Source organism: Miniopterus schreibersii, assembly GCF_964146895.1.
Source record: "Miniopterus schreibersii genome assembly, chromosome: 15".
Taxonomy (NCBI): domain Eukaryota; kingdom Metazoa; phylum Chordata; class Mammalia; order Chiroptera; family Miniopteridae; genus Miniopterus; species Miniopterus schreibersii.
The window spans coordinates 46,838,667-46,853,566 of record NC_138115.1 but is presented as its reverse complement, the minus strand read 5'-3'; the positions used below and the strand labels follow the sequence as shown (position 1 = coordinate 46,853,566).

General features: G+C 44.6%; 1 protein-coding gene across 3 annotated transcripts in view; it reads left to right on the top strand.

Moving 5' to 3' along the window:
- The window catches only part of ULK4 (unc-51 like kinase 4), a 179,928-nt gene that overhangs the window by 116,091 nt on the left and 48,937 nt on the right, over positions 1 to 14,900 (top strand). For all 3 annotated transcript variants that reach the window (XM_081159736.1, XM_081159735.1, XM_081159734.1), the window contains exons 33-34: positions 6,697 to 6,860; positions 9,640 to 9,738. In XM_081159736.1, coding sequence (XP_081015862.1) covers positions 6,697 to 6,860; positions 9,640 to 9,738 — 263 coding nt within the window. The remainder of the gene's footprint in view (positions 1 to 6,696; positions 6,861 to 9,639; positions 9,739 to 14,900) is intronic.

The window sequence follows — 14,900 nt, the reverse complement described above, 5'->3', positions numbered from 1 at the left end:
GAGGGCCTCGCCTGAGCCGCCTCCTGCCGCCTTCGCCACGGCTGGCTCCTCCGCCTGCAGGGACCGAGCGCCAGCCCCGGCCCTGATGTTTCTCACACCGCCGTAGCTTTCCCTTTTCCAGGATGTCATATATTTGGAATCACACAGTGCGTGGCCATTTCACCTGGCCTTCTTTCCCCTTACAATGTGCATTTAAGGTTTTCCAAGTGTGTTTGTTTTTGTGGCTTGATAGCTCATTTCTTTTTATTGCAGAACAATAAATATTCTATTGTATTTACCATAAATATCCCATTAACATTTCATTGGACTACCACAGTTTGTTTATCCACTTGCTGGAAAACATCTCGGCTGCTGCTTCCAGGTGTTAGCATTATGAACAAAGCTGCTATAAACATTCTCGGGCGGCTTCTACGTGGACGTAGGTTTTCTGCTCACCTGAGTAAACACCGAGGCGCGGTTGGGGACTGGACGGTGCCGCGTCTAGCTTGTCAGAGGCGCCCCACTGCCTTCCAAGGTGGCCGGGCCGCGTTTCCTGCCTGGTCCTCGCCGGTGCCTGGCGCTGTCAGTCAGGGTTTTGGATTCGCACCCTACTGGCAAGTTTGGGTGGCCTCTCATGGTTGTTTTAATTTGCAGCTCCCAAGTGTCACAGAACCTGGAGCATCCTGTCACGTGCTTGCCTGCCATCTGTGCATCTCCGTTGATAAAGGGTGTTCGGATCCTTTGCCCGTTTTTTCATTGGGTGGTTTGTTTTCTTATTGCTGAATTGAGTATCTTTGTATACTTGGGATATCAGTCCTTCCTCAGATGTGTTTTGCAAATGCGCTGTCCCTGTCTGTGGCCTGTCTTTTTACTGTCCTCGGTTTAGCTCGGAAACTTGGCTCTGACGGCTGCGATGGCTGAACAGTCAGCCGGTAGCCGCTCGCAGATCTGTGCAGAGAAGGTGCCACCGACGGCTTCCTAGATCATTCTCAGCTCCACAGCCACACGCCAGCTGCACAAAGGCTGGTGAACAGCTTGTCTGGGAAAATTTCATTTTTCCAAAATATCGCCTGTTCTTATAAACGAATCGGAACATGTTGCATTCTTACATGGATTCAAGACATACTGAGATTTACTTGGAAAACATTTAAATGGGGGGTGAAAGTAGCTTCTAATTTGTTGACGTATTTAATTTACTACTATGGAGCGTTAGCATGCAGTAATAAAGTACAATAATTTTAAACATTCAACTTAGTTGATTCTTACGTACGCATGAACACGTGAAACCAGCACATACGTCCAGGTAGAGAACCCGCGACCCCGCAGAGAGCTCCTCGCGGTCCCTTCCCAGCCCCGCGCCCGCCCAGGCCCAGAGCTGATCAGTATTACCTGTCACCTTGATTCCTTTCCTCTGTTCCTGTGCTTCATATAAAAGAAACAAAATATATCCACTTTTGTGTCTGGCTACTTTCCTGGAATAACTTCTGTGAGAGTTATCCACGTAGTTGTTTATGTAACTTCTTTATTAATTTAAAATACTGCTTCATAGTATCCCAGTCTAGGAGTAGATCTCAGTTTTTCTCTTTTCCTGTTGATGGGCGTCAGCTTGCCTATTGTGAATAAAGCTGCTGTTAACATTCTTGTACATGTCTTTTTGGGGACACATCCCCTCATTTGTTTGGGATACATACCGAAACAGACACACACACACACAGATGCACACGTACATATGTACACCTGCGAGTGGAATTGCTGAAACATGCGGGAGACGTCTGTTAGTCTTACAGTAGGTTTTGCAAAAACAGTTTTCTAAAGTGTTTCACAAACTGGCAACATAAGGGGATTCCTATTGTCCTCCACACTTGGTATTTGTTTTTTAAATTTCAGTCTTTCTCTTGGTGGGTAGTAGTAGCTCGTGTTTTTAATATGTAACATTTTTATATGTGGGTCACCATTTGGCTTCCTTTCCTGTGCCTGTGTGTGTCTTTTGCTCATTTCTAAAACTGGCTTACCTGGGTTTTTCTTACTGATTTATAGGTTTCTTGATATATTGTAGGTAAGATTCCTTTGTTGGATATGTGTAGTGCAAATATTTTCTTCAAATCAAAATTCTAATAATTTAATTCAGAAGCATGCCATTACTACCCCTCAATGGTAAAGTTAATGAGCAGATGTTCTTAATTTTATGAAATCTAATTTATACTTTTTACGGTTGATGCTTTTTGTGCCTTGCTTAAGAAATTTTTGCCTGTGTCAGAGTCATGAAGGTTTTCTCTTACGCTTTCCTCTAGAACTTTTATTGTTTATCTTTCATATGCGTATCCATGAAACTTCTCACATTCACTGTGTCTCTGGTGGGACAGAATGGTCATGGCTCACCTCCATCTTCTGCACTGTTTATTTAAAGGCCTCTCCTCTTAGTCCGACCTTTCTATGGTGTAGGTTTGAGGTTTTTAGGGAGTAAACTCTCAGTACTTTCAGCCACCCCATGAGATGATGCTAGGTCCTTTCTCAGACAGCCTTTTCCCAAATGCTCTCTCTATAGTAGGGAACTGTTCCCTCCACGTTAGGACCTCTCCTTGGAGGGACAGGTTAAGCACGTATGTGAAGGAGGGTGTGCGTGTGTGTGAGCATCTGTTAGGCAGTACACTGGCAGCTTGTTTGCCGTCGCACAGAATCTTAGCCAGTAGCTCTTCGTAAGGCAGAAACTGGGTAAGGTACGCTCAGGGTTAGCAGCTCTTTTAAGATCTCAGATAAGCAGTGAACCGGCCATCTGCTGATCACTTTACAGCGTTACAAAATAGTATAAAGATTTGCCTGTTCTTAAGATCTTGTTTTGATAGAAATAACCACAGCACCGGCTTCGTGTTTGAGAGTGGGCTCTCCTGACCCCGTTGCCTGGGTTTAACTCCTGGTTCTGAAGTTAACAGTCACTGTGACCTTGGGCAGCTCTTCTCTGTGCCTCAGTGGCTTCACTGGGAACAATCGGTTTAATCGTAACATCCAGTGTAGGGGGTTGTTGCGAGTATTACGTGGTAAAGAATGTAAAAGAAGTCAGAATGTTGCCCTGCACCAGGTTCATGCTCCACAAATGTTACCTATCCACACAGTTGTGTTTGTGTGTGTATGTTTAATTTTGTCGTTGTTTTTCCTCTAGCACTTTATACTTTTCCGCCACTCAAGGACCCTACTGCAGTCGTTTGCCAGTGAATGATGCTGGGAACAAATTTTGCTTGAGGGAGTTATCTTTGTAACCTTCCCCCGAGAATATTTTTTTTTATAAATTTCAGATCAAAGCAGGTAATCCATCAAAACTTTCACTTATTTTTAATGAAATAATTTCTAGCAAATTATTTCTGTCAAGAATAGATCTCCTGGAGCACATCTCTTCTTTAGTGACTCACAGAAAAAGTAATCATTTGGCTGTTTCTTGATAGAAGTAGAATCTGGAACTGCTGTGAGTAGCGTTGATTTTGGAATAGCCGTACTGTGAGCCAGGCGCTCATAAGAATAATTTCTTCTAGTACTTGCTGTGGGATAGTCGCACAGGGAAATGCTACAGAGCCACAGAGTCACGACCCTCAGCTACTGTCAGCAGGGGTGGGTCTCACGAACATACCGTGTGATTCCAGGTACACAAGCTGCAGAACCAGGCCGCTAATCCTTGATGTCAGAAGTCAGAGTAGCAATGACTTTGGGGCGGGAGGATGTCTGGAGGGAGCGCAAGAGGAGTCTGGGTGCTGGCGACTTTCTTTCTCAAGCTGCAGGCTGCTTACGTGGGTGTGCTTGGGAAAATTCATCTAGGTGTGTACTTAAGATTTTTGTACCTTTTTACATGTCTACTGCACATCAGTAAAAAGGTTTTCTAAAATGTTTCGTATCGATGATACGTGCAGAGTGTGTGTAAGCATTCGGTGTATGTGTACCCTAGATGCAGCAAGTCAGATTGGTAACTCCGTGACCTTGTACACGCAGCCAGGGCACATGTGTGAACTACTTCCTCATCTGTAAAATGGGTGCGATATCATCAGCGTCTAGTTATGCTGAGAAGTAACATGGCACATAGATGCCTTTGAGGAAATGCTCATTTCCTTCTCTTTAATGGACAGTGTGTGCATGTATGTGTGTGCATGTGAAAATTATATACACACACGTGCAGATCTAGGATAGAATGCAACGACTCAGTAAACTTTATATTTACAACCCACGATGAAATTCAAAATGACCTTTCTACAAATGAGACATTGTCTCTAAATGTGTTTGTAGTTTACGTTTTACATAAAAGTATAACTATATAGTTATGTAGCCATGTTCAAATATCAAGCAGAGTTCATTGAATTTTTTTTTTACAGTGAGATTGTGACCATGTATTTTCCCCCTCTAAAAGCTATTCTGTGTAATAAAACGTATCATTAGTTACATTTAGGCTGCTAGAGATGCTAGGACCGGATGGAATGATCTTTCTTCCTGTGCAACCTGTGGGTTTAATCAGTAGGCGCTCGGCACTGACTAAGACTGAAATTCAAAGTTCCGCTCCCGCTTCCACACCTGCATCCCTCCCTGCGGGGGCCTGGGCCAGGTTTATAGTCCAGAGCAAGAGAAATGGCTTTTATTTCCATTCGCTTAGTAATTCACAGATTCTCTTATTTAAATATTTGTTGAGAACTAATTCCCTCTGGATGAGAGAGACAGTAAATGATCTGTGTCGAGTGTGTGTCAGGCTCTGTGTTTGATATGGACAGTAAGGGGTCGGACGTGCGAGACGAGCGCGTGGATGCGGGATGGCTAGGGAGGCCTTCTTTTAGGGTGGCATTTCAGCAGAAATGGGAAGGGAGGAAGGAAGAGTCATGCCAGTGTGAAGGGGACGAGCATTCCCTTCCCCACCAACCGCATTTCCCAGTCGTAACTCAAAATCAAATGCTCCAAAAGAAAAGGTTTGAAAATACCTCTGTACTTCAAAAATGCCTCTCTATTAAATGCAGTTCTGCTTTGGCGCTTTCTTCTTTCACTTTCGTCGGAAGTCATTTCAGATCTTTACTGCTTTCTGCCAGTAAGATGGTGTCACCTGCGTATCTTAAGCTGTATTTCTTCCACCAAGTTTTACTCCTTCCTGAGTCTGGCCCAGGTTTTCATTTAATGTGCTCTGTGTCCAGGTTAAACAGGTAAGGAGATAAAATGCACCCTTGTCTGACACCTTTGTCTCTAGGAAGCCATTCTCTCTCTGGGCTCTGCCCTGACAGTGTTTCCTGTTCACAATAAGAATAACTCTGAAAACCAATGTTCTGTTGTTGCACTTTACCTGTGAGACTTGAGTCCCTGGCTCAGTAACAGTATTGGCAAGGAAATGACAGAATGGATGAACTAACTGTGCCCAGGGGGAGGCATGTAACAGAGCCCACCTTAATTGAGCCTGATATTTGTCACCAAATTTGATAAGACAGAAAGTAATACAGACTCACACGATTTAGGGCAGGTTTCTGCTGGGCCAGATTTCCCATTTCAGCGTGTGGTCTCTATAGATTTGTCTTTTCTGGGCCTTTTGCATACATGGGGTCATACAATACATGGTCTTCTGCATCTGGTAAAAGTCTTATAAAAGTATAGTATATAGTGTAGTCTTTAAAGGAAGAAGCTCTTTAATATTTGTTTATTTTCTGTCTCATTGATATTTACTTTTCTTTTTATTAATCCCTTCTATTTATTTTGGGTGTAGTGTAATAGGTGTTTTTTCCCCTAGAGTCTTAAGGTGGGAATTTATAGAATTTATTTCAAAACTTTCTTTTTTCCCAGCGTTTAGAGCTACAGATCCCTTTCTAAGCACTGTTAATATTTTTTTTATCATTTTGACAAATTAAATTTCCCTGTGATTTCTTTAACTCATGGGCCTTTTAGAAGTTTATTGTTTAATTTCCACACATTTGGGGATTTTCTAGGTACTTCCTTGTTATTGATTTTCCTGTTGTGTTGAAAGAACACCTTGTGTAAGATTTCAGCTTTTTGGAATCTGTTGAGACCTAATATTTTGGCCCGGCACGTGGCCAGTCTTGAGGGTTTGTGTGTGCAGGTAAGGAATGTGTCTTCTGCAGTTGTGGCTAAGTAGCCTGTAAAAACTGTTGACCCCAAGGTAAGTGGGAGTGCTGCTCAGATGTTTTTTTAGCTGATTTTCTGTGTATTGATTTTGTATGTGTGTTTCTCTCACCTAGAGACAAGTGCCGAGAATCTCTGGGTGTAACGGGACTTGCTTGTCTGTGCTCTCGTGTTTGCACTGTGTTTCCTCATATCTTCTCCGCTGCGGTTATTTCGGCCAGCTGCTGCTTTATGGCTGCACTTAAGCAAGCATTTACCGGCCCCTCTATAGCGTGAACTGACTTCCAGTGTGACTTTAGCCTGTTGAAATCCTCCTCACTAGCATTTATTTCCTCTGCCAGAAAGCTGGAAACAAGATGCGACCGTGTAGGGTAGTGTTGTCCAAAGTGTAGTTTTGGGGAACCCTTGCCTAGGCCCCATCCTGGGCCCCTGCACAGTATCTCTGGGGGTGAGGCCTGGAAACTTGCATTTTACAAAACTTTCCCACATGTATCTGGTACACAGCGCGGCTGAAGGACTGCTTGGTGCTTGTGCACCGTGGAGTACACGTGCCTGCTCCAATGGGTTTATAGGACACATTATGTATATAATTTATGGTGAATATTTTGCCCATCTCCTTCTTACCCCCAGGGCTGGTCCAACATGTCTGTTACCTGTTCACCGAGACGGTCACACTGTGCTTGGACGTGGCCAATAAAAACAACGAGATGGCGGGCGCGCTGCTGTGTTCCCTGCTGGACATCCTGCATGGCATGCTGACCTACACGTCCAGTGTCGTGCGGCTGGCCCTGCAGGTAGGGGACCTCAGCCCACAGCTGGAACGGCCCTGCACCGCGCCACCCTTCCTTTCAGCCTCTCCTTGCTGATCTCTCTCCAGTGTGTTTTTAGTTTTCTAGAAAGAACTCATGTCCTGTAGACAGAGACCCCAAATAAGCCATCTCTGGTGATCAGTGTCAAGAACAGACCATGTGATCACAGAATCGGAAAGGAGAGCAGGGGAGGCCTCAGCAGAGACTTAGGGAGCATGAATCAGGGAACCGGTCCTGACTGAGGTCGTTAGCCTTATGGGCACCCTAGGGTTGGCCGAGCAGTGAGCAGCCTTCCTGTCCAAGGACAGGGCCCCAGCCCACCCCACCCCCACCAGGAAAGATCAGCTTGCTAGGAGCACTGGATCGAGGTTTTAGCCCCACACATCCATTCACACAGACACGTTTGTATACACATAACACACGTACGTAACAAAACACGTAAACTCTAGCAATTGCTTTCCCTTATGACCCATAACATGGAATTTGGTTTTGAGGTGGTTTTGAGACTTAGAAGTATGTTCAGTCAGTTTGTCCCAAACTGTGCCTTGCTCTAAGGGCCGGGGATGTGGGCTTATTAAGTACTTTCCGTGTTAGGTGCCTCCACGTGCTTACTTTATTTACTGCTCCCTGTCGAACCAACAGTCAGCTGGTACTTAGATCTCGTGAAAGCGCACGGCCGATGTGAGCTCACTGTTACGTTTCGGATCCTGGTAGGATTGCAAGAGGTGTGTGTCAGATGGTAGCTTGTTGGCTTGAATAGATGCAGAAGCTAAAGCAGAGACCCAACTGTCTTGACGCCCTGCCAGGAGTCAGCGCAGCAGAGCCAAGAACAAACCCCTAGAGCTTGTTCTAGCCTCTGTTGCTTGTCATTGTGATAAATGGTAACTTATCCACGACGAAGCTGCTCGAGTGTTTAGCTTATCCGGTGTGGTTAATAAGCCATTCCAGGATCTCCTCAGCAAACAGGGTCATTAGTGTTTAACCCAGACTTGCCAAGCCAGTGCGTGAGAATGGCCTCTGAGCTGCCTGACTGGTTCCTCTGCTCATCTGTAATGATTCTAAATGCACAGTAGAGCCTTGGTAAGTACCTGTGGAATCCCAAATTAAGGATTTCTCTTGACCTTTCCTCTCCTCCCTAGTGTCTCTTCAGAGAACAACTATTTCTTATTTCGGTTTCCATAGTGGGCGTTTCATGTAAACCTTCAAGATGTGGTTGCTAGTGACGCTCACAAGGTGCTTTGATGATCTCAATCTATAAAATATATGTTTTGTAGACAGAAGGAATCAGAAGTTTAAAAATTCCAGAACAATAGGAATCTTCTTTTATTAGAAGTGATTAAATTAGGTCGATATTCAAGGGTGTTTAAAAGAAAACTTAATAGAAATATTTTCTAATTCCTGCTGTGCCACCTACAAACCTGGGAGTCATTCCTAACATTCCCTTCTTTTTCTTGTTCCCAATCTGATCTTTCACAAAAGAATGGAGATTTTGTATCCTAAATATCTAGCAAATCCAACCCTGCTCTCAAACCCCGCTGCTGCCGCCCAGCTCAGTCTACCATCCTCTCCCGCCTAGACTGTAACAACCGGGTGGCACAGGCCCATGGCTGGTTAATGTGAAAAGGCCAATACTCTGTCTCAAATGGTGTTTCAGAAGGTGGAAATTAACAGCCAAGATCCAGAAAGGTTCAGACCTCTGGGGTAGTGCTATTTCCTGCAACGAAATTATAGCATCGCAAGTTGTTAAAAGGCAGGCATCTGATTTTTCAATCAAGTTCTTCTGAACCAAAGAAAGCAGGCAACTAAAATTCTGTCCATCGGCCTGAGGTGAAGAAGGGAACTTGGCATTTATGAGAAGGGCCCTGGAGCCAGGTTCATGACCTAAGGTGAGGCAGCCTGCAGCCTGCTGTAACGGCTCTGGCAAAGGTCATTACCTAAGAGCGCTTTTGTTTCCTCTGAGTGAAATTAAAAACCGAGAGGAAGTGTGTGAGTGAGATGTGCATATTCTGTAGCAAACACGATAAATAACCAGTGCCTTTTCCAGTGTGAAATTATTCATCTCTGTTAGAAATCTCTGGAATTAGACAGCTCTGTAAAACTCCCGGAAGAAGGCCCACTTAGAATTAAAGGCACTCCTCATTTCTTATTTTAATTTCAGTTGAAGCCTTTACTTTCTAAGCCATGTAGACCTTATCTGAAGACTTTTTCATGCAGTAGTACATTGGACACATATTCTAGATGTTGTTTGTGCACGCATGCGTATACAGAGAAGGAAGTCATAGTAGGATGTGCTGGGTGTGCGTTATCGAACGTGCAGAAAAATGCCCAGGGGAGGTGCGCGTGCGATGTGGAGTCATATAGCCTGGTCCATCCTCCAGCTTTGTCACCCATTATATGTGGGACTTCACATGAACTACTTCTCTGAACCTCAGTCTTCTCACCTGAACAGTGGGGATAAGAGCACCTCGTTCCAGGCTGGTTGGAAAGGAAGTGCTTGTCCACCGCAGCCTGTGAAAGTCACCCTCACTTCTCCAGTGACAGCCCTTGTTACCGCTTTTCCTGTGGACCACCTGGTCTGCCTCTGTAGCCGAGCTGGTGGTGGCAGAGTGTGCACTGTCACATTATAACAAAGCACAGCTTCTCTCCGGGGGCTGAGGTGGGATGCTTCCTCAGCCGTCTTCCTCTGCTCGGCCGAGGGGAGGTGTCTCCCAGGGCCAAGCTGACTAATCTCCAAAACCCCCTTTTTTCTTCCCCCCCACTCAAGGCGCAGAAGTCTGGTTCAGGAGGGGACACGCAGGCGGCGGAGGACCTGCTGCTGCTCAGCAAGCCTCTGACAGACCTCGTCAGCCTGCTCATCCCGCTGGTAAGAGCTCACCTGTTCGTGTGTGTCTCCGAACACTGCCGAGGCTGAAGTAATTTTATTTGGATTTCATGCTATTTTAATTCCTTTCAAAACTAGAGCCAGAAGGAATTTCAGAAGATCGTTTGTCTTGAAATGACTAAATTTCTACTTTATTTAAAAACCAGGTGGCTTAGCTGTGTAAATAAGGTAGAATCTCGGATCCTTCTTAATGACTGTGAGGTGGAAAAAAACACACAAAAAAGCAAGAAGTGAATTCCAGGAAGGGAAAAAATTCGTTATGGGGATCATTTCTCTTTCAAAGCAGTGTTTTAGAGTTATGCTTGGCATGCAGGGCTCCCCAGAAATGGAGAAGTGGAGACACGGACCTAGAGTGTGCCCCCCCCCCCCAGCCTCCACAGAAACAGGATGAAATAAGTGAAATTAGATGAAAACAGGTGGGACTACTCGAGACCACCGAATATGGGAAAGGAACCCAGCAGGAGCTTGGAGGTTGGACCAACTTAGAGGACCCGCCGCATAGACACATGGCTCCCACCCACGGACAGAGCAGTCAGAGTGGGTGACATTCCACAAGCTCCCCTGAAGACCTCCCCAGATTTGGGGATCCAAGAACTACGGGTGCAGGGTACCGGAGGGATTGTGTCGCTTGCGGCCTCCCCCTCCACAGAGGCGGACAGCTCTTCCGCTCTCCCAAGGCTGCCGGGATTTCCCCTCGACCACCCCCTGGCTCATAGGAAGGCAAGTGCAGTTGGATGGATAATTCTGGAGACTTAATTGTATTCATCAAATAAAGGTGTGGGTCAACTGAGAAAGAAAAAGGGGGGGGGATGGGTCAGTACTGGCTTTTATGAAATAGTAACACATGTAGAGTAGAACCAGTCCCCAAAATAAATGTGGCAGTGGGCTCACAGTGACGGAGGGGACAACCCCAAATCCCCAGAACTGCCGTGTCCCTGACAGAGCAAGAGGCAGGCAGACGGAAGAGTTGGGATGCCAGTGCATGTGAGAAGCCTGGAGGGCACGGTACCCAGTGGGGCGGGTGACAAGACTTCCGACAGGCCAGGTGAGGGTGAAGGCTGCTGAGGGACACACGCTCTGGGCCCATAGTTAGGTCAGATCTCCACCAAATGCCATCCCACCCGCACTTCTGAGCGACAGTGCAGCTGCCAGACACGGCCAGGGAGCCTCTTCCCTGCAGCGTATTGTCTGAGCGATTTCCCCAGCTTCTCGGGACTCCCCGCTCATGGTATTAGTAACTCGATCACACTCGTGTTCTAACGTATTGGCCCACTGTGTGCCTGACGCGTGTGAGCTGGGCGGTGCACCTACGCGTCTATCACCGCACTCATTAGGGTTAAGAAGGGCCACATCAAGACCTTTGCAACGCATCTCCTCTGGAAAAGATTAACACGTTTATAGCTGTGTATAAAGTAAAATAAAAGTAATATGGCTATTGCGGATCTAAACTAGAGCACATACAGGCCAAAGATAAATTTTATAGCGGTTGTTAAAAAATGTAATAGGTTACCAAGGAAGCTGCTAGAATTTCACTCCCAGAGGGGAAAATAAACAGACTTTCCCTGTTCATCTGCCTCCGATAATTTTGGAAGCATTTTGCCTGAAGGCAGGTGAATGAACTTGTTAGCTTTTGAGGTTCTTTCCAGAAACGAAAGTAAACATACTCATCCTTAGGAGATGACACCCGTCAACCCATAATTTATGACCTATATTTATACTGCAAACCAGAAGAATCGTAGTGAAAGGTAAGGATGAGACAGCGATTCTTAGTCCGTTCTAAGTGTGAACAGCTTTGAGAGTCAGGTGATTCCAGACCCTCTTCCCAGAAAAATGCCCAGAATCACTTACATTCCAAATTCTGCACACAAGTCACAGTTTCAGGGGGATCCTTGAACCCTCAGTTGGGAACCATGGTATAAGATATGGCATTTGAAGGACATAACAGGTTGACTGTGTCTCCTGGAGAAAAGATAAAGCAAGGTAATTGTTTGACCTAAATATTTTATTTCTTGAGAGGAGAAACTGGGAAGCCAGGCTGTATATATCCTGGATACGTTTTGTAACAGATAGTTCCTGTAAGAAATTATGCGACAGCCTCCTGCTCCCTCAGTTAAAATAGGTATTTTCAAATTTGTGAGAGATTGTTTTTTAATTTTTAAAAAATTGATCAATTACACACACACACACACACAGACACACACACAGAGGGGGAGATGGAGAGGGAGGGAGGGAGAGAGGGAAGGGAAACATTGATTTGTTGCTCCACTTATTTATGCATCATTGGGCTGCTTCTTGTATGTGCCCCGACTGGAGATCGAACCCACAACCTTGGTCAAAGAGCCTGGCCCCCCATCTGAAGCAGATGGCCGCTGACACGTCCTAATCCAGTGACCCAGTGCAGCCGATTGGCACACGCCTGCGGGCACCTTTCCATCCAGTTCGTTCCAAAGATTCACCGGGAGTTAAAATGACTGTTCCCTGCCTGCAAGCCAGCGGTTGGACTAGAACATCTGTGCTGGCCCCTTCAAGCGCTGTCGCTTTAAAATTCACTCTAGAGATAGTGAAAAATCAGTTTGAAGTGGTACCATGATTTTAAAAAGTATCGACCAAAAATTTGCTTAAGGAAAGCATGCAGTTCTGTTTTCCTGCTTTTAAAGTATCACTTGGGCTGAAAGTAGTCGTACTGGTATTTCGTGCAAAGTTACACTTTATTCTCAGGTGGAACTTTATTTGGTAGTCTTTGACTGACTGGGGGTCATGCCTCCGCGATCTGGTGACACCGATAAAGGAACGTCAGCCTCGATGGGTCCGACCTCATCGGGATGCTGCTTAGACATTGGCGCAGCATTACTTGGGCTTGGATGCTTGTGTGTGTCTTCTCATAGGTATTTTTATGTTTGCCTTGGATTCCCGAGGGTCATTAGTAGTTGGGTTTCCGTCGTTTCTGTCTGTCTGCGGGATTAAGCCGTCTTCGGGAGCAGTAGCGTGACGTCACTGAAGACGCGCACGTGGAATTCATTTCCCGGGCTCATCCTACCGTCAGGGATGTGCCTGTGGGGCTGGCCGCTTTCCCACGCAGCGGAAGGAAATCTAAGTATGAGTTGTTCGGTTTAGCTATTCCTGTTTCTTTTTTGTCAGTGTGAATTGAGGGGTAAAGTTTTAGACACACAACTTTTTTTTTATAATTGGGGTTTAGCTCATAATTAAAGATACACTTTAGGCAAAAATGGGGCACGCACATTTCATATAAAGGACACCGCAAAGCCGTTTGGAATGGGGGGACCGAGGAAATTACAAAACCCGTGATGCAGAAACACTGCAAATACAGAAAATCTAGTGTTTGACCCAGTGATCTTTTTTTCTCAATTTATCACTGCAGGAAAATAAATCAAATATTTAGGAACCAAAATTCATTTCCCTGTAGATTATTGTTTAAAAATTGATTCAAACTAAAACACTTCTACCATTAACCCTGGGCAAATATAAAATGCTGAAATATAAAACAATAATAAAGTAAAGGAACATATTTTCATGCTTGGACGTAATGTACATAATATCAAGAGGTAAAAGTGAAGAATTGGTAGGCCATCCTGATTTGGAGGCAGAGTAGCTCCCTTCTGAGTTTTTAATGGTTCTGCACCATTTATAGTACTTTACATTTTTTTCTCCAAATACTTTGTTTTATTTTGGCCACCCTGGAAAAAGTCCTTTAATTTCATGTAAACTTAGAAAGCATTCCTGCGCATCATTTTTGAAACAGAAAATAATGTGAATATTTAATAGTGTGGATATTTACCCATAACTGGGATGCAGTGAGGCTAGCAGTTTTGGTAACGATGTTTGGCTTTTTTGTTTCGTCTAATGCCTGCAAAATAATCCTGTCTACGGCTCCCCGAGGCCCTTCCCATCCAGTATGTTCTATAATCATATTACTGATCTAATAAACATCTGTCTTACTGTAATAAAGTCACTTTGTGAACAGCCTCATTAATGTGCTGAAATAATGATCCCAGGGGTGTTTCCAACAGTTTCATCAGAACTCTGAAATTAGTGGCCTAACGTTAGCTCTGTTGGTGGGAAAACTGCCACTCAGGCCCCGCGGTTGAGTCTCCCGCAGAGCCCTGCGGATCAGCAAGGTGCACAGGGCCGAGCTCTCGCTAAAGGTGATTTGGGGCAGAAACGTCCTACAGGGTAAAACTTTAGACACACATTCTCCTTTTAATTTTAATTCCTGACCAGTTTCTTTCAATAAATGAACCATTGATTTATAAATATAAGACAACCTTACGGAATTCATGCTAAATATCTAGGGAATAAAGCCATACCTATGTTTAACCAATTTTAGATAGACTTTTCTTTCCGGTTGTAAAAAATTGTCTGGTTCAATAAATTCTTACTGTTATGAAGTGGTTTTAAAATTTTAATAGCCTTGCGATTTTATTTTAATTATCTATTCTTTTCATGGAAATACCCATTTTTAGGAATAAATGTATTATCTCGTATTCTTTTTCCCTTTGGGGTGCATTTTCTACCTCAAACCTATGTTATTTAGAGAGGAGCTCTTCAGAAAGGGATTATTTTAGTATGGAGAAAACTTCATGTATTTTTTCAGTAGCCCAGATTCAGTAAACGGTAATTTTAAGAATTCTGTGTAACTCTGTAATACGTTTTTGAATCTTAGACCCAAAGGGTAACGTCTCCAGGTTTCTTTGTCCATTGTTTGACAGTCATGAGCAATCACGAGGGTCTGTTGTTGGAGCTGTTAAAGGCAGCCTTGTCCCTTCACACTTCTCCGTCGTCATTGGCAGATCTTGCATTTGACATACGTTGATACATGAGGGTTACTGCAGAGGGAATTCCCCCCTTTAAAAATGTTCGGGGTAAGGAAGGCAGAGTAATTTCATGTATTTGAATTACAAAAGGTGCCATAAGCACTTTATAAGAATTGAAACAGTTTAGAAGTGATTAAAGTAAAACTGAAGCTGCCCCTCCTGCCCTCACCGTGGCACGGCCCCCAGTGTAGCCACCGTTCCTTTTGGCGTGTCCTTGCCGCCTTTTCACCCTGCTTATGATCACGCTGGTGTCATTGACTTTCTTTTTATTGTTTGTGCTTTCCTTTCTAAAAACAGGACCAGAGAATAGGT